The sequence below is a fragment of the Salmo salar genome, chromosome 24 (assembly GCF_965601325.2).
Source record: "Salmo salar chromosome 24, fSalSal1, whole genome shotgun sequence".
Taxonomy (NCBI): domain Eukaryota; kingdom Metazoa; phylum Chordata; class Actinopteri; order Salmoniformes; family Salmonidae; genus Salmo; species Salmo salar.
The window spans coordinates 41,125,040-41,150,131 of record NC_138314.1 but is presented as its reverse complement, the minus strand read 5'-3'; the positions used below and the strand labels follow the sequence as shown (position 1 = coordinate 41,150,131).

The following is a 25,092-nucleotide window of genomic DNA, read 5'->3' as shown; positions in this document are numbered from 1 at the left end:
TGCCAAATCTTTTCAGTCTCCTGAGGGGGAATAGATTTTGTTGTGCCCTCTTCATGACTGTCTTTGTGTGCTTGGACCATGTTAGTTTGTTGGTGATGTGGACACCAAGGAACTTGAAGCTATCAACCTGCTCCACTGCAGGATGAGAATGGGGGCGTGCTCGGTCCTCTTTTTCCTGTAGTCCACAATCACCTCCTTTATCTTGATCACGTTGAGGGAGAGGTTGTTGTCCTGGCACCACACTGCCAAGACTCTGACCTTCTCCCTGTAGGCTGTCTCATCGTTGTCGGTGATCAGGCCTACCACTGTTGTGTCGTCTGCAAATTGAAGGATGGTGTTGGAGTCGTGCCTGGCCTTGCAGTCATGAGTGAACAGGGAGTACAGGAGGGGACTGAGCACGCACCCCTGAGGGGCCTGTGTTGAGGATCAGCTTGGTGGATGATAGTTACCTTCCCTTACCACCTGGGGGCGGCTCGTCAGGAAGTCCAGGATCCAGTTGCAGAAAGAGGTGTTTAGTCCCAGGGTCCTTAGCTTATTGATGAGCTCTGAGGGCACCATGGTGTTGAATGCTGAGCTGTAGCCAATGAATAGCATACTCACATAGGTGTTGCTTTTGTCCAGGTGGGAAAGGGCAGCCTGGAGTGCAATAGAGATTGCATCATCTGTGGATCTGTTGGGGCGGTATGCAAATTGGAGTGGGTCTAGGGTTTCTGGGATGATGGTGTTGATGTGAGCCATGACCAGCCTTTCAAAGCACTTCATGGATGCAGACGTGAGTGCTACGGGTCGGTAGTCATTTAGGCAGGTTACCTTAGTGTTCTTGGGCACAGGCACTATGGTGGTCTGCTTAAAACATGTTGGGATTACAGACTCGGACAGGGAGAGGTTGAAAATGTCAGTGAAGACACTTGCCAGTTGGTCAGCGCATGCTCTCTGTACACGTCCTGGTAATCTGCCTGGCTCTGCGGCCTTGTGAATGTTGACTTTTTTTAAAGGTCTTACTCACATCGGCTGCGGAGAGCGTGATCACTAGGGATGGGTACTGAAACCCGGTATTAAACGGGCCCCGGGCTAAATTATGAAAGACCGTAGTATTGATAAGCTCCGATGTTATCGGTTCTGCTTTCGGTACTGGAGAAATTAAGAAAATACATTTCCTATTTATTATTGCTACATTAACGTTATCTTGCACATTTTATCTCACCAACCGTTTCTAATTTGCAATGAGATGAAGACATTCATCTATGATGCATTTTCACTATTCCTAATCCAGAAGAGAGACCTCTCTCGCACGGAGCCTGTCTCTCACACGCTACAGCACACACACAACAAATACCCTGCCCTGAATTAGTGATGATGGCGGAGAGAACTAAACGTTCAAAAGTGTGGTTACACTTCACCAGAGTCGATGCTGACGATGCTCCGTTGCCACAAGTGCAACAAGACTTTTGCTTGTAAGGGCGGAAACACGAGCAATCTGTCCAAACGTCTATTGAAAGTGCATCATGTACAGGCAGAGAAATGCACAGTTTTCGACTGCCTAGCTCGTAGTTCATCTCTCATTGCCCGATCTACGTTAGGTATGTAATGCTAGCAGCCTAGAGCCCACACACTGGAGTTAACTAAATAATGCGAACATTTGTTCATGATCAATAGTAACCATTAGCCAGCTGATTGTTTAGCTATGGGTGCGTTCGTAAATTCAATCATCCATTTAAGATTTTGCAACTTTTTTGGTAAAGTTGCAGCTAAAATGAACCAACCCCACTCCTTCGTCTAATACAGCTGGTAGAAGCCAAAGACAAGCCCAAAGCCCCTTCACACTGGCAGCTAGTGGGAGGATGACTGAGGAGAGGGTGAATGAGTGACACCTAACCATGACCAAGTTCATAGTGAAAGGCCAACACCCCTTTGCAATTGTGGAGTCAGTATATATTGAGTTGTATTCATGTTTAGGATATAGTAGTATAAAAGGGTTGTATGTTAGTCCCATCACTCCACAATACAATACACAACAACACAATAATTCAATAATGATAATTCACCACATGAAAACTATATACACTGCTCCAAAAAATAAAGGGAACACTAAAATAACACATCCTAGATCTGAATGAATGAACTAATCTTATTAAATACTTTTATCTTTACATAGTTGAATGTGCTGACAACAAAATCACACAAAAATAATCAATGGAAATCCAATTTATCAACCCATGGAGGTCTGGATTTGGAGTCACACTCAAAATTAAAGTGGAAAACCACACTACAGGCTGATCCAACTTTGATGTAATGTCCTTAAAGCAAGTGAAAATGAGGCTCAGTAGTGTGTGTGGCCTCCACGTGACTGTATGACCTCCCTACAACGCCTGGACATGCTCCTGATGAGGTGGCGGATGGTCTCCTGAGGGATCTCCTCCCAGACCTGGACTAAAGCATCCGCCAACTCCTGGACAGTCTGTGGTGCAACGTGGCGTTGGTGGATGGAGCGAGACATGATGTCCCAGATGTGCTCAATTGGATTCAGGTCTGGGGAACGGGCGGGCCAGTCCATAGCATCAATGTCTTCCTCTTGCAGGAACTGCTGACACACTCCAGCCACATGAGGTCTAGCATTGTCTTGCATTAGGAGGAACCCAGGGCCAACCGCACCAGCATATGGTCTCACAAGGGGTCTGAGGATCTCATCTCGGTACCTAATGGCAGTCAGGTTACCTCTGGCGAGCACATGGAGGGCTGTGCGGCCCCCCAAAGAAATGCCACCCCACACCATGACTGACCCACCACCAAACCGGTCATGCTGGAGGATGTTGCAGGCAGTAGAACGTTCTCCACGGCGTCTCCAGACTGTCACGTCTGTCACATGTGCTCAGTGTGAACCTGCTTTCATCTGTGAAGGGCACAGGGCGCCAGTGGCGAATTTGCCAATCTTGGTGTTCTCTGGCAAATGCCAAACGTCCTGCACGGTGTTGGGCTGTAAGCACAACCCCCACCTGTGGATGTCGGGCCCTCATACCAGCCTCATGGAGTCTGTTTCTGACCGTTTGAGCAGACACATGCACATTTGTGGCCTGCTGGAGGTCATTTTGCAGGGCTCTGGCAGTTCTCCTCCTTGCACAAAGGCGGAGGTAGCGGTCCTGCTGCTGGGTTGTTGCCCTCCTACGGCCTCCTCCATGTCTCCTGATGTACTGGCCTGTCTCCTGGTAGCGCCTCCATGCTCTGGACACTACGCTGACAGACACAGCAAACCTTCTTGCCACAGTTCGCATTGATGTGCTATCCTGGATGAGCTTCACTACCTGAGCCACTTGTGTGGGTTGTAGACTCCGTCTCATGCTACCACTAGAGTGAAAGCACCGCCAGCATTCAAAAGTGACCAAAACATCAGCCAGGAAGCATAGGAACTGAGAAGTGGTCTGTGGTTACCACCTGCAGAACCACTCCTTTATTGGGGCTGTCTTGCTAATTGCCTATAATTTCCACCTGTTGTCTATTCCATTTGCACAACAGCATGTGAAATTTATTGTCAATCAGTGTTGCTTCCTAAGTGGACAGTTTGATTTCACAGAAGTGTGATTGACTTGGAGTTACATTGTGTTGTTTAAGTGTTCCCTTTATTTTTTTGAGCAGTATATTTTTTACTGTAGGGAGATGAGCAAGGCTGTAACGGATCCCTCCGTAACTTTCATTACGCACACCTGTCCCTTATTCCCACTGATTAGTACTGGTTTAAGTGTGCCCTTTGGTTTCCATTGGGCTGTCCATTATTGTTACAATGTCCGTTGGTTCGTGTGAGTACCTGTGCTGTGTGTTTTGGGCTTTCGTGCCCTTGTGGATTGCACAGATGATTACGGGTCTCGTCCCGTGTGTTAATCATTGTGTGCGTGTGTTATTTATTTGACGTACTCCTCGCTCTTTTTGGGAGGTTTCAACCCTGTGTTTTTGTATAGTGTTTGTTTGGTCTTCGCCTTTACACGACACGCCGTAATTTGGGTACAATAAAAAACCCTATTACACATTCCTGTGTCTGTCTCCCGAATCATTTATACCAGCGTGACAAAGGCACTCAACCCCAAATATACCCCTCCATCCAGGAGTTACCTCAGTGACACTTTAATTAACATTTAATTCCTACCTAGAAAAGGCCAATGTGATCACTGAGCTGAAGGACGTGCCAAAGATAGCCATCACATCAGGCGGGTGGACCAGCGCTCTGTCAGGACCACTATCTCACTGTTACAGTGCACTACACAAGCCAGGGCAGTGTAAAACAGAAGGTCCTTCACAGCAGGGCAGTGTACAAATCGCAAACTGGCGAAGTCGTGGCAGAGGAGATCTCAGACATTCTGGAAGAGTTTGAAATCGAGCCGAGCAAGGTTGTAGCTGTGACTGTTGATAATGCTGGCAATATGGATGTTGCCATCAAGAGGCTCCACATCCTAAAAATAAGATGCTTTGCACAAACATCGAATCTGGCAGCGCAGAAAATCTACTAAATGACTTCCATTGATAAATGGGCAGCCCGAATCAGAGCAGTGGTCATGTGGTTTAAGAGATGCTCGGTGTCCAAAACAGTCTTGAAGGAAAAGCAGCAGCTCCTTGGTAAGAAGCCAGTTCAATCTATTAAAGCATTATTTTGAAATTCCCAGATTTAACAATTTAATTCAATATTCAAGTGTGCGGTAATTAAATGTATGTTGTTTTTTGTTGTTTCAGGCCTTCCACAACACTCACTCATCCTTGATGTCGAGACCAGATGGAACTCGCTCTATCTAATGACAGAGAGATTCATGGAGCCGTATCCAGCGATCCAAGCAGCAGCCCTGTGGACAGATCAAACCCATCCTCCACAAACTGGAAGAGCACTTCACTGTGAAGCATGAAGATACAACGTTTGTGGCAACCATCAAAGAGAAGGTGTGGGAGAACCTCTCCGAGCGCTATCAGGATGAGGACATTCAACCCGTCCTGCATGAGGCCACAGCAATGGACCCCAGATTTAAAGGGAGGCTGGTGAGTGACGCCACCTGGGACAGGCTGAGGAAGACAACTGTTGAAGCCAATGTGACAGAGGTAACACCAGGGCTGTCAGAGGAGCCGGAGCAGACAGACACACAGCACCAGCAACAGGAGGAGGAGTCTGAAGGAGAAGGAGAGGAAATTGAGGAGACAGTCCCTCCATTGCACAAAACAAGGAGTGCCTTGGAGGAGCTGTTCTCAGAGGAGGACAGAGAGTTGAGGTTGACGATCCAACAGGACACCTCGTCCCTCACCCTCAGCGAGCATGTTGACCTAGAGGTTGAGCTCTACAAAGGCCTGCCTCTCATCCCCATGGCTAAAGAGCCGGTGATTTAGTGGTGGTGGGAGAAGATAGCTACTCTGCCCCTCCTCACAAACATTGCAACAAGCTACCTCTGTGCTCTAGCCTACACCCCTTGCAGGAGGGCATTTTCAACTGCAGGGAACACAATAAGCCAGGAGAGGTCCCGACTTCTGCCAGAGAAGGCAAATATGTTTATCTTTCTCCAGAAGAACTGCTAAGAACTGTTAGTCCTTTGCAGCCTACCTGCATGCCCCACCTGTGTTGCTCTATACCACTGGCTTATCTTTTGCAGCCTACCTGCATGCCCCACCTGTGTTGGTCTATACCACTGGCTTATCTTTTGCAGCCTACCTGCATGCCCCACCAGTGTTGCTCTATACGACTGTCTTATCTTTTGCAGCCTACCTGCATGCCCCACCTGTGTTGCTCTATACCACTGGCTTATCTTCTGCAGCCTACCTGCATGCCCCACCAGTGTTGCTCTATACGACTGTCTTATCTTCTGCAGCCTACCTGCATTTCCCACCCGTGTTGCTCTGTACCACTGTCTTTTCTTTTGCAGGAAAATATTGTTTATTTCATTTGTTTTACAATTCCATCATCACAACATTACGGTCTATAATAGTGATTTGTTCAAAACATTGCTGTTTCTTTTGCTGTAAATAAATGTTTATTTTATTTAACATTTCAGAAAATAAAACAACGTTCATTCTGTTCTTAATTTGCTTTTTGTTTTTCTCGTAAAAAATAACAAAAAGAACCGATAAGAATACCGTTAAAGTACAGATTGATAAGCAGTATCGGTAAGAGTAGCAATACCGTTAAAATCTTAATGATACCCATCCCTAGTGATCACACAGTCTTCCGGAACAGCTGGTGCTCTCATGCATGTTTCAGTGCCATTTGCCTCGAAGAGAGCATAGAAGTAGTTTAGCTCATCTAGTACTGTAGGCTCGTGTCACTGGACAGCTGTTTGCTTCCCTTTGTAGTCTGTAATAGTTTGCAAGCCCTGCCACATCCAACGAGCATCAGAGCGGTGTAGTACGATTCAATCTTAGTCCTGTATTGATGTTTTGCCTGTTTGATGGTTCGTTGGAAGGCATAGCGGGATTTGTTATAAGCTTCCAGGTTAGAGCAAACCAAGTCATGAGGTCGAAGGAATTGTTTGTACAGCTCCGAGACAAGATTGTGTCAAGGCACAGATCTGGGGAAGGGTACCAAAACATTTCTGCAGCATTGAAGATCCCCAAGAACACAGTGGTCTCCATCATTATTAAATGGAAGAAGTTTGGAACCACCAAGACACTTCCTAGAGCTGGCCGTCCGGCAAAACTGAGCAATCAGGGGAGAGGGGCCTCGGCCAGGGAGGTGACCAAGAACCCGATGGTCATTCTGACAGAGCTCTAGAGTTCCTCTGTAGAGATGGGAGAACCTACCAGAAGGACAACCATCTCTGCAGCACTCCACCAATCAGGCCTTTATGGTAGACTGGCCAGATGGAAGCCACTCCTCAGTAAAAGGCACATGACAGTCCGGTTGGAGTTTGCCAAAAGGCACCTAAAGACTCTCAGATCATGAGAAACAAGATTCTCTGGTCTGATGAAACTAAGATTGAACTCTTTGGCCTGAATGCCAAGCGTCATGTCTGGAGGAAATCTGGCACCATCCCTGTTGGTGGCAGCATCATGCTGTGGGGATGTTTTTCAGCAGCAGGGACTGGGAGACTAGTCAGGATTGAGGGAAAGATGAATGGAGCGAAGTACAGAGAGATTGTTGATGAAAACCTGCTCCAGAGCAATCAGGACTTCAGACTGGGGTGAAGGTTCACCTTCCAACAGGACAATGACCCTAAACACACAGCCAAGACAACGCAGGAGTGGCTTCGGAACAAATCTCTGAATGTCCTTGAGTGGCCCAGCCAGAGCCCAGACTTGAACCCAATCGAACATGGAGAGACCTTAAAATAGCTGTGCAGCAACGCTCCCCATAAAAACTGATAGATCTTGAGAGGATCGGCAGAGAAGAATGGGAGAAAATCCACAAATACAGGTGTGCCAAGCTTGTCGCGTCATACCCAAGAAGACTCAATGCTGTAATCAGTGCTAAAGGTGCATCAACAAAGTACTGAGTAAAATATCTGAATACTTATGTAAATGTGATATATTTATGTTATTTTTTTTATTTTTTATAAATTAGCAAAAATGTCTAAAAACCTGTTTTTGCTTTGTCATTATGGGGTATTGTGTGTAAAATGATGAGGGGGAAAAAACAATTTCATACATTTTAGAATAAGGCTGTAATGTAACAAAATGTGGAAAAGGTCAAGGGATCTGAATACTTACCGAAGGCACAAAAATAAGTTGACACCCCTTCAAATTAGTGGATTTGGCTAATGCCGAGAACCCCCGTTGCTGACATGTGCATAAAAACGAGCACACAGACATGCAATCTCCATAGACACACATTGGCAGTAGAATCGCCTTACTGAAGAGCTGAGTGACTTTCAACAAGGCACCACCATAGGATGCCACCTTTCCAACAAGTCCGTTTGACAAATTTCTGTCCTGCAAGAGCTGCCCCGGTCAACTGTAAGTGCTGTTATTGTGAAGTGGAAACTTCTAGGGGCAGCAATGGCTCAGCTGCGTAGTGGTATGCCACACAAGCTCACAGAAGGGAACTGCCGAGTGCTGAAGCACGCAGCTCATAAAAATTGTCTGTCCTCGGTTGCAACACTCACTACTGAGTTCCAACCTGCCTCTGGAAGCAATGTCAGTTTTCCATGGTTCAGGCTAGGCCCCTTAGTTCCAGTGAAGGGAAATCTTAATGCTACAGCATACAATGACATTCTAGATGATTCTGTGCTTCCAACATTGTGGCAATAGTTTGGGCAAAGCCCTTTCCTGTTTCAGCATGACAATGCCTCTGTGCACAAAGCGAGGTTCATACAGAAATGGTTTGTCGAGATCGGTGTGGAAGAACTTGACTGGCCTGCATAGGGCCCTGACCTCAACCCCATCGCCTGGCCTAATTCCGCAACATCAGTGCCCGACCTCACTAATGCTCTTGTGGCTGAACGGAAGCAAGTCCCTGCAGCAATGTTCCAACATCTAGTGGAAAGCCTTCCCAGAAGAGTGGACGCTGTTATATCAGCAAAAGGGGGACCAACTCCATATTAATGCCCATGATTTTGGAATGAGATGTTCGACGAGCAGGTGTCCACATACTGTTGGTCTTGTATTGTATGATTTACATTTTTGTGAGTGTATGGAGGCATGTTTAATTCGACATTATAAAGTAAAACTTTAATAAACAATGGCAACGCTGCCATGTTGATCTGAGCCTTGCTGTTGGAAAACCACATGAGTGTCCAACTTTCGGCTGTCGCAGATGTACCTTCCACGACTTCACTTTAGTCTGCAGTCGGTTGCTTTCGCCTTACCACACAAACGCGCCCACAGACACGCAGTCTAATTAGCGATGTAGTCTTATTATTTTCATCATCACGGCAAACATTGGCTAAGCAGGAGGCAGACACTGTTGTCATGTTATTTTTCAGCAACTCTGACTAGTGGCTACATGGCAGCAACTACAAAGATTACAAAGAGACCTACATCATCACACAAAACGAAGATTGTTTTTGCTCCAATGCAATGTGTAGAGACTGCGCCCTGCTTGTTTAATGGCAATATCCGTTACAGCAGACAGAGAAGGTTGTAGCCTTCAAAATGCTTGAATGTTCGTTCATATCGCTGCAGGGTTTTTATTTCAGCTGTTCAGAAATATGATTCAAAGACATAGGCTAGTGGTTCAGAAGAGGTTGAGTAAAGAGAGAAATGTTTAGGGAGGTGTGGAGTGTGAGCGGCAGCTACATAGAAAAAACATTGTGCGTAAAATAACACATGCGCATAACTTGATCCATAGTTTTGAGAAATATATTTCTAGAGGGGCGGGACGGGGGCGAAAATGCCGTATTCCCAGCAATGACCTTAATAAAATGATAACTCCATGACAGTGCAGTACTGCTAACCATTTTTTTTGGTCAAATGTTTATTTGATCATTTTATAAACACATATCACAGACAAGGTGCAGACATAAAATCATTGAGGATGACACATAAAGATGGTGGTCAGACGTTGTTGTTAGGTGTCCTCACCTTTTAATTTATGTAAACTTTCTCAATAAGACGTCAAATATTGCCAGATGTCGTGGTTGCTCCTCCAGGTTGTGTAGTCTAGAACCTGTGCATTTTGTTTCTTGGCTGTGTCTCCTCAGAGCAGATGTCCTGTTTCCAACAGGGTTAGGCCTGGCCAGAAGAAATGGACTCTGGGAGGTTTTACATTTTACATTATAATTTTAATCATTTAGCAGACCCTCTTATCCAGAGCGACTTACAGGTGCAATTAGGGTGAAGTGCCTTGCTCAAGGGCACATCGGCAGATTTTTCACCTTGTCGGCTCATTGATTTGAACCAGCAACCTTTCGGTTACTGGCTGAACGCGCTTAACCACTACCTGCTACCTGCCTTACCTGTGTAGAATTAGCATTATTTGGTTAATATAGTGGGGGCCTCGAGGAAAAAAATGGTCCGGTTGTGGGGGCCTTAAGGTAAAAAGGAAATTAAAAACGCCTGGGCCTATTTTTCACCCCAGTCCAGCCCTGCTGGCCAGCATAACCAGGACAGAGGCTTCTATATCTACCATACTGTTGTGACCACCCCATCTATCTGACGACTCAAACTGAATTCTTCCTCTGCTCTATCGTTCACTACAACCTTCAGCTTGAGACTGCCATCATTGAAGTTGTTTGTGGTGATGTCAAAATGAGGAGTGTTGTACAAAACAAAGTCATCAGCGATTGGACCATCTCTAACCAATCAGAGTATCAAAGCCAATGACGAATTTTCTAAACGGCGCTTTACCCACGTGTGTCCTGACTCTGGCCCAACCCATCAGTTTCTGCGACCAATCAGATGGTCTAGAATGGATTTCCATTCTAGAAATCGTTAGGGAGGTACTCATATCCAGATTCTTTGTCATTGCGGAGAAGAAACTAACGTCTGTGGCGTAACGTTTGGCCGTAGCAAGGAGTTTGGGTAGCCAGGCAACCATCTATCAACCCCTAGAGACAGAGAAACCATACTGCTGTGAACTCTCACTCTGCCAAACCCAGAGCACCGTCTACCACCCTTTAGAGACAGAGAAACCATACTGCTGTGAACTCTCACTCTGCCAAACCCAGAGCACCGTCTACCACCCTTTAGAGACAGAGAAACCATACTGCTGTGAACTCTCACTCTGCCAAACCCAGAGCACCGTCTACCACCCTTTAGAGACAGAGAAACCATACTGCTGTGAACTCTCTCACTCTGCCAAACCCAGAGCACCGTCTACCACCCTTTAGAGACAGAGAAACCATACTGCTGTGAACTCTCACTCTGCCAAACCCAGAGCACCGTCTACCACCCTTTAGAGACAGAGAAACCATACTGCTTTGAACTCTCTCACTCTGCCAAACCCAGAGCACCGTCTACCACCCTTTAGAGACAGAGAAACCATACTGCTGTGAACTCTCACTCTGCCAAACCCAGAGCACCGTCTACCACCCTTTAGAGACAGAGAAATCATACTGCTGTGAACTCTCACTCTGCCAAACCCAGAGCACCGTCTACCACCCTTTAGAGACAGAGAAACCATACTGCTGTGTGAAGACAGATGAGAAAAAGCCATACAACTGATGACTGGGTGGTTTGGGTATATGGGTATGGAACTTTAATGACAAACAACAATGTTATCTTTTCTCCTCAGAGCTTATAACAATTGCACAAATCATCAAGCTAGTTTGTTTGGTGCTGGTTCCTGAATTTGACGTCTTAATTTGCAGGGAGATATGATGTGTATGCATGGCGGTAGAGATCATTGCATTCTAAATGGCACCCTTTTCCCCTATTTAGTGCACTACTTTTGATCATGGCCCATAAGGCTTTGGTAAAAAAAAAAGTAGTGCACTACGTAGGGAATAGGGTGCCATTTGGGACACATACTTGCTCTTTAGCATTTTGCTCGGGAGAGTTCTAAATTGAATACAAGGATGCCACATTAGTAGCCAGGGGCACCACAGGATCCTATAAAGATGTGATAATGAACAAAGACATTGGTTTACAAAATAAGGAATTGTGTCTGATTTGATGTCTGCTGTAGGAATGTGACCGGAGAAGTAGAGGCCATAGAGGCTTTCTCTATGAGGATGGTATATTCAGTATGGTTGTGAACAATAGTTAGACGAAAGTATCTTGTGAATAGTCAATCCAATACAAGAATAATAGGTATTCCAAAAAAATATAATTTAAGTATGGTGTAATTATCAATACATAATAAAAAAAATATATATATTTAACCTTTATTTAACTAGGCAAGTGATTTAAAAACAAATTCTTATTTACAATGACGGCCTTCTCCGGCCAAACCCGGACGACGCTGGGGCAATTGTGCGCCGCCCAGTGGGACTCCCAATCACGGCTGGTATGTAACAGTAAAAAATAATAATTACTGCCCTTTTAAGAGTACATCCATACGATAGGCATCTACATTCTAACCCTAACCCTTTTAAGAGGATACATCCATATGGTAGGCATCTACATTGTAACCCTAACCCCTTTAAGAGGAAAAAATTATCCTCAGCAATCTACACACAATAATGACAAAGCGAAAACAGGTTTTTAGAAATGTTTGCAAATGTGTTAAAAATGAAAAATAGAAATACCCTATTTACATAAGTATTCAGACCCTTTGCTACAGTATGAGACTGAAAATTGAGCTCAGGTGCATCCTGTTTCCATTGATCATCCTTGATGTTTCTACAACTTGATTGGAGTCCACCTGTGGTAAATTCAATTGATTGGACATGATTTGGAAAGGCACACACCTAACTATATAAGGTCCCACAGTTGACAGTGCATGTCAGAGCAAAAACCAGGCCATGCGGTCAAAGGAATTGTCCGTAGAGCTCCGAGACAGGATTATGTCAAGGCACAAATCTGGGGAAGGGTACCAAAACATTTCTGCAGCATTGAAGGTCCCCAAGAACACAGTGGCCTTCTTCATTATTAAATGGAAGAAGTTTGGAACCACCAAGACTCTTCCTAGAGCTGGCCGCCCAGCCAAACTCAGCAATCGGGGGAGAAGGGCCTCGGTCAGGGAGGTGAAGATGGGAGAACCTTCCAGAAGGACAACCATCTCTGCATCACTCCACCAATCAGGCCTTTATGGTAGTGGCTATACAGAAATCACTCCTCAGTAAAAGGCACATTACAGCCCGCTTGGAGTTTTCCAAAAGGCACCTAAAGACTCTCAGATCATGAGAAACAAGATTCTCTGGTCTGATGAAACTAAGATTGAACTCTTTGGCCTGAATGCCAAGCGTCATGTCTGGAGGAAATCTGGCACCATCCCTGTTGGTGGCAGCATCATGCTGTGGGGATGATTTTCAGCGGCAGGGACTGGGAGACTAGTCAGGATGGAGGCAAAGATGAATGAAGCAAAGTACAGAGAGATCCTTAATGAAAACCTGCTCCAGAGCACTCAGGACCTCAGACTGGGGCAAAGTTTCACCTTCCAACAGGACAATGACCCTAAGCACACAGCCAAGACAACACAGGAGTGGCTTCGGGACAAGTCTCTGACTGTCCTTGAGGGGACCAGCCAGAGCCCAGACTGGAACCTGATCGAACATCTCTGGAGAGACCTGAAAATAGCTGTGCAGCAACGTTCCCCATCCAAACTGACAGAGCTTGAGTGGATCTGCAGAGAAGAATGGGAGAAACTCCCCAAATACAAGAACACTCGTGGCTGTAATCGCTGCCAAAGGTGCTTCAACAAAGTACTGAGTAAAGGGTCTGAATACTTATGTTCAGTGGCAAGAAAAAGTATGTGAACCCTTTGGAATTACCTGGATTTCTTCATAAATTGGTCATCAAATTTGATCTGATCTTCATCTAAGTCACAACAATAGACAAACACAGTGTGCTTAAACTAATAAATGATTGTATTTTTCTATATTGAATACATCATTTAAACATTCACAGTGTAGGTTGGAACAAGTAGGTGAACCCCTAGGCTAATGACTTCTCCAAAAGCTAATTGGAGTCAGGAGTCAGGTAATCTGGAGTCCAATCAATGAGACGAGACTGGAGATGTTAGTTAGAGCTGCCTTGGCCTATAAAAAACACTCACAAACTTTGAGTTTTTTATTCACAAGAAGCATTGCCTGATGTGAACCATGCCTCCAACAAAAGAGATCTCAGAAGACCTAAGATTAAGAATTGTTGACTTGCATAAAGCTGGAAAGGGTTACAAAAGCATCGCTAAAAGCCTTGATGTTCATCAGTCCACGGTAAGACAAATTGTCTATAAATGAAGAAAGTTCAGCACTGTTGCTACTCTCCCTAGTGGCCATCCTGCAAAGATGACTGCAAGAGCACAGCGCAGAATGCTCAATGAGGTTAAGAAGAATCCTAGAGTGTCAGCTAAAGACTTACAGAAATCTCTGGAACATGCTAACATCTCTTTTGACAAGTCTACGATACGTAAAACACTTAACAAGAATGGTGTTCATGGGAGGACACCATGGAAGAATCCACTGCTGTCCAAAAAAACCATTGCTGCATATCTGAAGTTTGCAAAAGTGCACCTGGAAGTTCCACAGCACTACTGGCAAAATTATGTGGTTTGATGAAACTACAGTTGAGTTGTTTGGAAGGAACACACAACACTATGTGTGGAGAAAAAAAGGCACAGCACACCAACATCAAAACCTCATCCCAACTGTAAAGTATGGTGGAGGGAGCATTATGGTTTGAGGCTGCTTTGCTGCCTCAGGCCCTGGACAGATTGCCATTGTCGGCGAAAAAATGAATTCCCATGTTTATCAAGACATTTTGCAGGAGAACGTTAGGCTATCTGTCAGCCAATTGAAGCTTAACAGAAGTTGGGTGATGAAACAGGACAATGACCCAAAACACAGAAGTTTCTGTTTTCAACAGAAGAAAATACGCCTTCTGGAGTGGCCCAGTCAGAGTCCTGACCTCAACCCAATTGAGATGTTGTGGCATGACCTTAAGAGAGCAGTTCACACCAGACATCCCAAGAATATTGCTGAACTGAAACAGTTTTGTAAAAAGGAATGGTTCAAAATTCCTCCTGACGGTTGTCTGATCCGCAACGACAGAAAACATTTGGTTAAGGTTATTGCTGCCAAAGGAGGGTCAACCAGTTATTAAATCCAAGGGTTCGCATACCTTTTCCACCCTGCACTGTGAATGTTCATACGGTGTGTTCAATAAAGACATGAAAACGTACAATTGTTTGTGTGTTATTAGTTTAAGCAGACTGTGTTTGTCTATTGTTGTGACCTAGATGAAGTTCAGATCAAATTTTATGACCAATTTATGCAGAAATTCAGGTATATCCAAAGGGTTCACATACTTTTTCTTGCCACTGTCAATGTGATATTTCCATTTTTTTTTTAAATATAAATCAGCAAACATTTCTAAAAAAATCAATTTTAGAATAAGGCTGTAACGTAACAAAATGTGAAAAAGGTCAAGAGGTCTGAATACTTGCACTTTTGCCCTCAGAACAGCCTCAATTCATCTGGGCATGGACTCTAAAAGTTGTCGAAAGCGTCCCAGAGGGATGCCGGCCCATGTTGACTCCAATGCTTCCCACAGTTGTGTCAAGTTGGCTGGATGTCCTTTTGGTGGTGGACCATTATTGATACACACGGGAAACTGTTGAGCGTAAAAAAAAACAGCAGCGTTGTAGTTCTTGACCCATCCGGTGTGCCTGCCTGGCACCTACTACCATACCCTGTTCAAAGGCACTTAAATATTGTGTCTTGTCCATTCACCCTCTGAATGGCACAGATACACAAGCCATGTCTCAGTTGTCTCAAGGCTTAAAAATCCTTCTTTAACCCGTCTCCTCCCCTTTATCTACACGGATTGAAGTGGATTTACAAGTGACATCAATAAAGGATCATAGCTTTCACCTGGATTCACCTGGTCAGTCTATGTCATGGAAAGAGCAGGTGTTCTTCATATTTTTATTGTAGACTAACCCTAGACTGAAGGTGTTCTTAATGTTTTGTCCACTCAGTGTTGACTAACCCTAGACTGTATCTCATTCTATTTTACTTTCTTTCATTTTTCTTTTTTTCTATTCGACTTTCTTATCTTGGTTTCATTAGAAAATAAGAGATCAACTTGACTCTCCTATAACCCCATAGAGGAAAAATAGTAGAATATTTCTGTGCTCGGTAATGAATTCAACAATTTCCTCTCGACTTCTCCTTGTGATTCCTCATTTCCTTCCCAGGCAAGGAAGGTTACATTTGTGGTGACCTGCAGGGAAAGATAATAGAGGTTGAAGAGGAGTGTTAATAAGACTGACCACAGAACAGTCATTGACATTCTCAGTGTAGATTTAACAGACTAATCCCACAACATGGATTTCACACCGAGCATGGTGTATCTGTGCCATGTTAGAATACTAGAATGTGTTTGACATGGATTTGCGTCCTAAATGGCACCCTATTACCAATATTGTGCACTACTGTGACCAGAGCCCCATTGGCCTTCGTCAAAAGTAGTGTAGCGTAATATATAGGGAATAGGGTGCCATTATAATAATTAAAACGGTTTGATACGGGACATTTGGTGGAGGAATAGAAAGGAAACCTCTGAACTTTATGATGAGTAGGATTATCACAACAGAATAGACATCTTCTATCCTATGAAGAGCTTTGATTGGATTTATTATGTTATTAAGATGATCAGAGATAGCTATTAATCCTATCCATTATGGGGTTCCGATTTGTGTGTGTGTGTGTGTGTGTGTGTGTGTGTGTGTGTGTGTGTGTGTGTGTGTGTGTGTGTGTGTGTGTGTGTGTGTGTGTGGAACGCTATACTAGACAACATGCAGCGCTACAGCAAATATTAACCTCCTAATTCTACATTTCACATGTTCCTTCATTTCGATTAGAGCTCTGTTTCAATAAAATAATAATACATTTCCCGGAGAAATAAGACAGGAGTTCTTCAAGGGATTCTTCTATGGGGGAGGAGGGAATTGGCAAATTTACTTAAGCCATTTGGCTGATCTCCCCAGAAAACGCATCTATCAGTGAGCATTAACACACAGCGAGAGAACCCAAGTCATTTCCCTCAAGACAATTGAGTTTACCAATCAGTCCTCTTACTTGGTTAAATGAGTTATACCCGAGTCAGCGGGTCATTGTTTTGAAATTAGTCAGCACTACATACAGTAGCATAGCCTATGGAAGGCTACATACATTTATATGCTCATTCTCCAGTCATTTGTTTTTGACACTATTTTTTGCAAAAAAGCCGACTTCTCTTTAAAAGTTCATATGAAATATAGAATTTAATTCATTAATTCATGGTTTATTTGTTTTCTATTACGTGCGCGGCCAGTGTGTGTCTATATTAGTCTGAGTGGCTGTAGTGCGCTGCTAAGTCTCCAGCTGGGTGGATTAGACTCCTGTTATCCTCTTAGCTCTAAATGTCCCCACGTTTCGGCTCTCCTCTGCCATTTCGCAAACTTCTAAATCACAAGACGAATGACAAGAAGAAGAGTGTCGCGCGTAAAATTAGTACCCACTCGGAAATCCAGATTGTGGTTTTTTTACGTTTACTCAGGACACATTTGCGCGTCGACAATGTCACAGTAACTCGTGGTGCGTTCAACTGATCTTAATAGCTTGCAATCTTATCCGTGTCAAACCTCAGTTGCCTTCCAAACATAATTTCCTTTTCATTTGCGTTCTTTGAGAGCAGGTTGTGAGGAACTTTGAATGACTAGTTGTCTTTGTCATCAGAAACTTTGATCAGTTGCGTCTCTCGTCAATTCGTATAATTAAGCGCAAGGAGTTTTTTGTTGTTGCATGTAGCCTAAAATGACCATTTGACCTTTTTAACTTTAGACAAAGATATGGAGTTTACCAGTAAACAGAGGAGCGTTTTTTATATATTGTTTTTTTCAATATGCATGATCAACGTTTCTTTTTCTGCGAAAAGGACCAACGTTCGAAGATCGGGTAAGTTGACTATTGATCATATTCTCGATTGATATGTAGGCCTAGGTCAATAGATATTTCTCCTGATTTTAATAAACAGCAAAGACAAATTCATACATATTATCATTTTGTGAATATTCATTGGGCCTACATCATTTACGGCAGAATCAATAGGAATTATGACCAATTTTCTGATTGTCATTTCCACATACTACATGAATTGTTACATGTTTTTTGAATACAGTAGGACAATTAGCCATATTACTATATGGTAATAAACTCATAATAACGCTAATCTGAAATAAGTCTGTCATCATACTAGGTGACAGACACATTATCATACTAGGTGACAGACACATTATCATACTAAGTGACAGACACATTATCATACTAGGTGACAGACACATTATCATACTAGGTGACAGACACATTATCATACTAAGTGACAGACACATTATCATACTAGGTGACAGACACATTATCATACTAGGTGACAGACACATTATCATACTAAGTGACAGACACATTATCATACTAGGTGACAGACACATTATCATACTAGGTGACAGACACATTATCATACTAGGTGACAGACACATTATCATACTAGGTGGCAGACACATTATCATACTAGGTGACAGACACATTATCATACTAGGTGACAAAAACATTATCATACTAGGTGACAGACACATTATCATACTAGGTGACAGACACATTATCATACTAGGTGACAGACACATTATCATACTAAGTGACAGACACATTATCATACTAGGTGACAGACACATTATCATACTAGGTGACAGACACATTATCATACTAAGTGACAGACACATTATCATACTAGGTGACAGACACATTATCATACTAGGTGACAGACACATTATCATACTAGGTGACAGACACATTATCATACTAGGTGGCAGACACATTATCATACTAGGTGACAGACACATTATCATACTAGGTGACAAAAACATTATCATACTAGGTGACAGACACATTATCATACTAGGTGACAGACACATTATCATACTAGGTGACAGACACATTATCATACTAGGTGACAGACACATTATCATACTAGGTGACAGACACATTATCATACTAGGTGACAGACACATTATCATACTAGGTGACAGACACATTATCATACTAGGTGACAGACACATGTCAGTGTTGTTTCTGTCAGTGAGGAAGGGGATTTGCAGAAGTACACAATTTATACTGAGTAGTAGTGGAGGAGAGAATAGGAGAGAGCTTGTATAGAGGAACATGGTATATATGGTGTACAGGATGTTGTATGACTTGATGAGGACCTTTGGATACCCATAGATTCCTGTGCTGAGTACACATGCTGCATTTGTTATTAAATGGGCACACACAGAGGCGTTACACCTCCCTTCCTCCATTTTACACATCCCTTACCAGCTACAGTTTGTCTAAACACTGTATTACATGCATCATAAAAAATGCACACTTAAAAATCATAAAAATGCACAGCCCTTGAAACGTAAAACATAAAATGTGCCCTCTTGTACTTATTAACAAAGTGGTATGATTGCAGAGTGATGGCTATTACTCTGGTAAAAAAATGTGTCTACAAGAGTCTGGTAGCCGAAACCTACTGCACCAGACCTACTGTATAATGTAATGTAAACCTACTGCACCAAATCTACTGTATAATGTAATGTAAACCTACTGCACCAGACCTACTGTATAATGTAGTGTAAACCTACTGCACCAGACCTACTGTATAATGTGATGTAAACTTACTACACCAGACCTACTGTATAATGTAGTGTAAACTTACTGCACCAGACCTACTGTATAATGTGATGTAAACTTACTACACCAGACCTACTGTATAATGTAGTGTAAACTTACTGCACCAGACCTACTGTATAATGTGATGTAAACTTACTGCACCAGAACTACTGTATAATGTGATGTAAACTTACTGCACCAGACCTACTGTATAATGTGATGTAAACTTACTGCACCAGACCTACTGTATAATGTGATGTAAACCTACTGCACCAGACCTACTGTATAATGTGATGTAAACTTACTGCACCAGATCTACTGTATAATGTCATGTAAACTTACTACACCAGACCTACTGTATAATGTAGTGTAAACTTACTGCACCAGACCTACTGTATAATGTAGTGTAAACTTACTGCACCAGACCTACTGTATAATGTAGTGTAAACTTACTGCACCAGACCTACTGTATAATGTAGTGTAAACTTACTGCACCAGACCTACTGTATAATGTAGTGTAAACTTACTGCACCAGACCTACTGTATAATGTGATGTAAACTTACTGCACCAGAACTACTGTATAATGTGATGTAAACTTACTGCACCAGACCTACTGTATAATGTGATGTAAACTTACTGCACCAGACCTACTGTATAATGTGATGTAAACCTACTGCACCAGACCTACTGTATAATGTGATGTAAACTTACTGCACCAGATCTACTGTATAATGTCATGTAAACTTACTACACCAGACCTACTGTATAATGTGATGTAAACTTACTGCACCAGATCTACTGTATAATTTTTTACATTTTAGTCATTTAGCAGACGCTCTTATCCAGAGCGACTTACAGTAGTGAATACATACATTTCATACATTTTTTTTTCTGTGCTGGCCCCCCGTATAATGTAATGTAAACTTACTGCACCAGACCTACTGTATAATGTAGTGTAAACTTACTGCACCAGACCTACTGTATAATGTGATGTAAACTTACTGCACCAGACCTACTGTATAATGTGATGTAAACTTACTGCACCAGACCTACTGTATAATGTAATGTAAACTTACTGCACCAGATCTACTGTATAATGTAATGTAAACTTACTGCACCAGACCTACTGTATAATGTAGTGTAAACTTACTGCACCAGACCTACTGTATAATGTGATGTAAACTTACTGCACCAGACCTACTGTATAATGTGATGTAAACTTACTGCACCAGATCTACTGTATAATGAGTTCCAAGTTAAAATGTCTCTCTTGCTGTAATAGTAGCAGTCAAAGAACAACATCCTTGGATGTGCCTTACTCTGTTGTCAAATCAATCAATCAATCAATCAATCAATCAATCAATCAATCAATCAATCAATCAATCAATCAATCAAAGTGCTTATACAGAAACCCAGCCTACTTTTATAACACCTCACAGGTGTTATTTTAGTCAGTTATTCATTTGACATTTATCTCAATTAGTAACGTTAACTTGTGGTCTGCTCACTGGCCATCAATGATCATTATCACTATGGAGGAGCATTCAGAATGTTGCAGTGTGTTCATTTTACTGCAGCTTGGTGGCCTGATGTTGGTCAGCAGGAGTATATCAGAGCATACCCTCATCAACAACAACAAAAAATATGTATTTCATGGATATTAAGTGCTACAATGTTTGGGTTCTAGTCTACGGTGTCTTTCTCTATTTCCTGTGATAGTGTGTTGCTCTGTCCGCCTGACCTCTAAGCCTTTTGGATTGAGACTATTATATCTCCCTGTAGTGTAGACTGAACTCAGAGCAGTTGTTTCTGACACACAGCTTGTATCCTGATCTCTTTCCTGCAGCGACAGCTGTATGTCTTTGTATTCTGCGGTGTGTTTCCAGTCATTCTGATCACATTCTACGAGGAGATTGGCAGGGACGTGTCCACATGAATCACATCCCCTCTAAAACACAAGACTGGGGCAGCGTCCCAAATCGCACCCTTTTTCCTACATAGTGCTACATAGGGAATAGTGTGCCATTTGAGACACAGGCGACACTCTTAGAAGAAAAAGGTGCTATCTAGAACCTAAAATGATTATTTTGGCTTTCCCCATAGGAGAACCCCTCGAAGAATCATTTTTGATTCCAGGTAGAACCATTTTGCACAGCGGGTTCTACATGAACCCAAAATGATTCTACCTGGAGCCAAAAATAGTTCTAACTGGAACCAAAAAGGGTTCTCCTATGGGGACAGCTGAAGAACACTTTTGGAACCCTTTTATCTAAGAGTGTAGGAGTACTGCGGCATCTAAAAAATGACTGACTCCTCCTAATTTAGCCTTAAAGCAGGGATCATCAACTAGATTCAGCCGATCAACTAGATTTTTGCCCGATTTTTATTTGAGCAGCTGGTCAGTGAACCGGAACATAATTACAAATAGTTTGTCGACTTCAAATTGACCGCAAGAAGCCCAAACAGATATAATATTTGATTGAAACATAATAATTTCAAACATTGCTTACATTTGCATGGTCACGTATATATCTCTATTATGCGTGGGAATACTTTGGAACAGATTTCTAAAATTAAGATCACTTGGAGCTGACTTGCTGGTGTTTTTCCGGTCTTTTATGTCCAACAACAACAACAACAACCCTGCCTTAAAAGCCAGTTGAGGAACCCTGCCTTAAAAGGCCAGTTGGGGAACCCTGCCTTAAAAGCCAGTTGAGGAACCCTGCCTTAAAAGGCCAGTTGGGGAACCCTGCCTTAAAAGGCCAGTTGGGGAACCCTGCCTTAAAAGGCCAGTTGGGGAACCCTGCCTTAAAAGCCAGTTGAGGAACCCTGCCTTAAAAGCCAGTTGGGGAACCCTGCCTTAAAAGGCCAGTTGGGGAACCCTGCCTTAAAAGCCAGTTGAGGAACCCTGCCTTAAAAGGCCAGTTGGGGAACCCTGCCTTAAAAGGCCAGTTGGGGAACCCTGCCTTAAAAGCCAGTTGAGGAACCCTGCCTTAAAAGGCCAGTTGGGGAACCCTGCCTTAAAAGCCAGTTGAGGAACCCTGCCTTAAAAGGCCAGTTGAGGAACCCTGCCTTAAAAGGCCAGTTGGGGAACCCTGCCTTAAAAGCCAGTTGAGGAACCCTGCCTTAAAAGGCCAGTTGGGGAACCCTGCCTTAAAAGGCCAGTTGAGGAACCCTGCCTTAAAAGGCTGGTTGAGGAACCCTGCCTTAAAAGGCCAGTTGGGGAACCCTGCCTTAAAAGCCAGTTGGGGAACCCTGCCTTAAAAGGCCAGTTGGGGAACCCTGCCTTAAAAGGCCGGTTGGGGAATCCTGTATTTTTTTATATTTACATTTAAAAACTATATTTTTTTATATATTTTTTTTTATTGAATATCCAAAACATACAATATGCTTGCAGTGAAGCAGCTCAACAACTTCATCATGCCAGTCATCCAACAGATTCCCATTCAGAGCAACAGACAGAAGCATCCAGGGTCAATGCCCTGCTCAAGGGCACGTTGACAGAACAACCCACCAGGCCAAAAAACATGAACCCGAACCCTCCAAGATCCCCCCCACAGTTCCCCAATAGCTGTCCCTCAACCATTCGAGACCCCTCCCACAGTCCCCCCATGAAGAAAAATAAAAATAAAAAATACAATTAATTCCATTCCCCACCCTCAAGAACCCCCCCAATGCTCCAACAACCAAGAGAATGAACTAAAGAGAAAAAAGGAAAAGACAGAAGAAAACAGCAAACAACAACGCAAAACAAAGGACATCAAGGACAACTAAAATCATAACAGCGATGCCAACTGGATATGTTTGTGTGCATGTCTGGCACTATTACATGTATGTGTGTGTTCTTGTATGTGTTTATTTGGATGAGAGTGTGTATATATTCATATGTACAAACACCTCCACCGCGTCAGTCTCAGGCAAACCGACATTAGCTGTAAAAACACAGTGTCATTCAAACATACTTTTTCTTATGTTTTATTTTGACAGTTGAGGGACCCTTTCTTAAAGGCCGGTTGGGGAACCCTGCCTTAAAAGGCCGGTTGGGGAACCCTGCCTTAAAAGGCTGGTTGGGGAACCCTGCCTTAAAAGGCCGGTTGGGGAACCCTGCCTTAAAAGGCCGGTTGGGGAACCCTGCCTTAAAAGGCCGGTTGGGGAACCCTGCCTTAAAAGGCCGGTTGGGGAACCCTGCCTTAAAAGGCCGGTTGGGGAACCCTGCCTTAAAAGGCCGGTTGGGGAACCCTGCCTGGCCGGTTGGGAACCCGCCAGGCCGGTTGGGGAACCCTGTCTTAAAGGCTGGTTGGGGAATCCTGCCTTAAATGCTGGTCGGGGAACCCTGCTTAAAGGCCAGTTGGGGAACCCTGCCTTAAAGGCTGGCAAAGTTGCCTTTTTGTCTTCTTCAGAAAGACATAGTAGCTTGAGGAAAGGGAAACCAAATGATGATTGACAAACTCTTGTGTGACAACAAGGGGCTTTTTTAAATCCTAGACGCTGCACAGTCTTGGTGTAACTTACCGGGAAGTGCTTTGTAACATCCTAAAAACTATCCTAAACCACTACATCTTACTGCAGACCCCTACATTATCACGTCATGTACTGTCTGCTTGGAGATCCATGAGCATTGTATTCTATTCTATAATTTCTATTCTATTAAATTTGATTCTAAGAATCAGTTCTACATGACCTACTCAAGTGCACCTGGGGACAGGAACAAGTCAACTTCACATAGTGCATTATCTGCTCAGAGAGCAGTGCAGGCTCCCTACATGTCCTTTCCATTTGGCCATGGAGGTCTGCTCCCTATCAGACATTTACCCCAGTGGAAATATGTCCTTGCTTGGCCCTCTTCTCCTCTCCCCTCCCCTCCTCTCCTCTCACTGCTCTGGAAAGGTCTGTTCTAAGTGCAGTGCTGACATTAGGTTCCAGCAAGTGAGTCATAGTGGAAGTTTTGGTACATGTATCTACTATGTAGTGTTTTATTCTGGCTGCCTGGGTCTGTCTGTATCCCAAATGGCACCCTATTCCCTACATAGTGCACTACCCATGTGTAATGGTCAAAAGTAGTGCACTATATAGGGAATAGGATGCCATTTCAGCGCTCAGAGATCCATTCAGACAGAAAGGGTACCAAGTTATGTGTCCTCTTCAGGAGCCATACTGATGACACAAGTGCTAACTCTCCACACTTTCACATCAGGGAAAATAATTAGGCAAAGACCAATGAGACCATCAGCATCTCAAGGAATTTACCATGAAGAATGGGGCTGATTGTGATTATTAGCCATGTCAGAGCAAATGCATCTTTTGTGTCATCATTCAATAAGCCTTATTAAAGGTGCTGTCTGAAATATAAATTAAATCACCTCGGAAGTCTGGGGTGTGGAATGACACCATTATTGTGGTCCCTTCCACACCCCAGACTTGCATCAGAGCTTTATTCTATGGGTGCTTACTCAGAAGGGCACTATATGAAGAGATTCATTAGGTCTTCTGAAAGTTCTGGTAGTCTGCAGATGCATTGTCATGTCAAATATTAGCAGTTTATCTGTTGCGGCAGTCAAACACAGCATTTTTATAACAGCATGTGTGTGTTTTCACTCTTGAACTCGTTCACAGAGGCACAGTATTTGTACCTGTATTTAGGATTACATATTGGTTGTAGATCACTCTTACTTCTTTGTTGTTGCTTCTTGGATTGTGATTGACCTGTAACCTCTAATGAGTGCCACTGCCTTTTCACTTTGACCCATTGTGATGACATCATTTCCTGGCCCATACAGAGCGCCTCAGCCCTCCATTGGACATCCAGTTGGAGATGGTGAACTGCACAGCCTTCAGTGTGCGATGGAAGATGCCCCGGCGTCATGTTAGCACCATCACAGGCTACAAGGTAACAATTGGCTTACATAC

The 25,092-nt window shown here is 43.4% G+C and overlaps 1 protein-coding gene across 2 annotated transcripts in view; it reads left to right on the top strand.

The window, feature by feature from the left end:
* The first annotated feature begins 16,877 nt into the window (after nt 1–16,877).
* The window catches only part of egflam (EGF-like, fibronectin type III and laminin G domains), a 48,141-nt gene continuing 39,926 nt past the window's right edge, over nt 16,878–25,092 (top strand). For both annotated transcript variants that reach the window (XM_014172654.3, XM_014172653.3), the window contains exons 1-2: nt 16,878–17,435; nt 24,963–25,072. In XM_014172654.3, the coding sequence (XP_014028129.1) occupies nt 17,330–17,435; nt 24,963–25,072 (216 nt within the window). In that variant the 5' untranslated portion in view covers nt 16,878–17,329. The remainder of the gene's footprint in view (nt 17,436–24,962; nt 25,073–25,092) is intronic.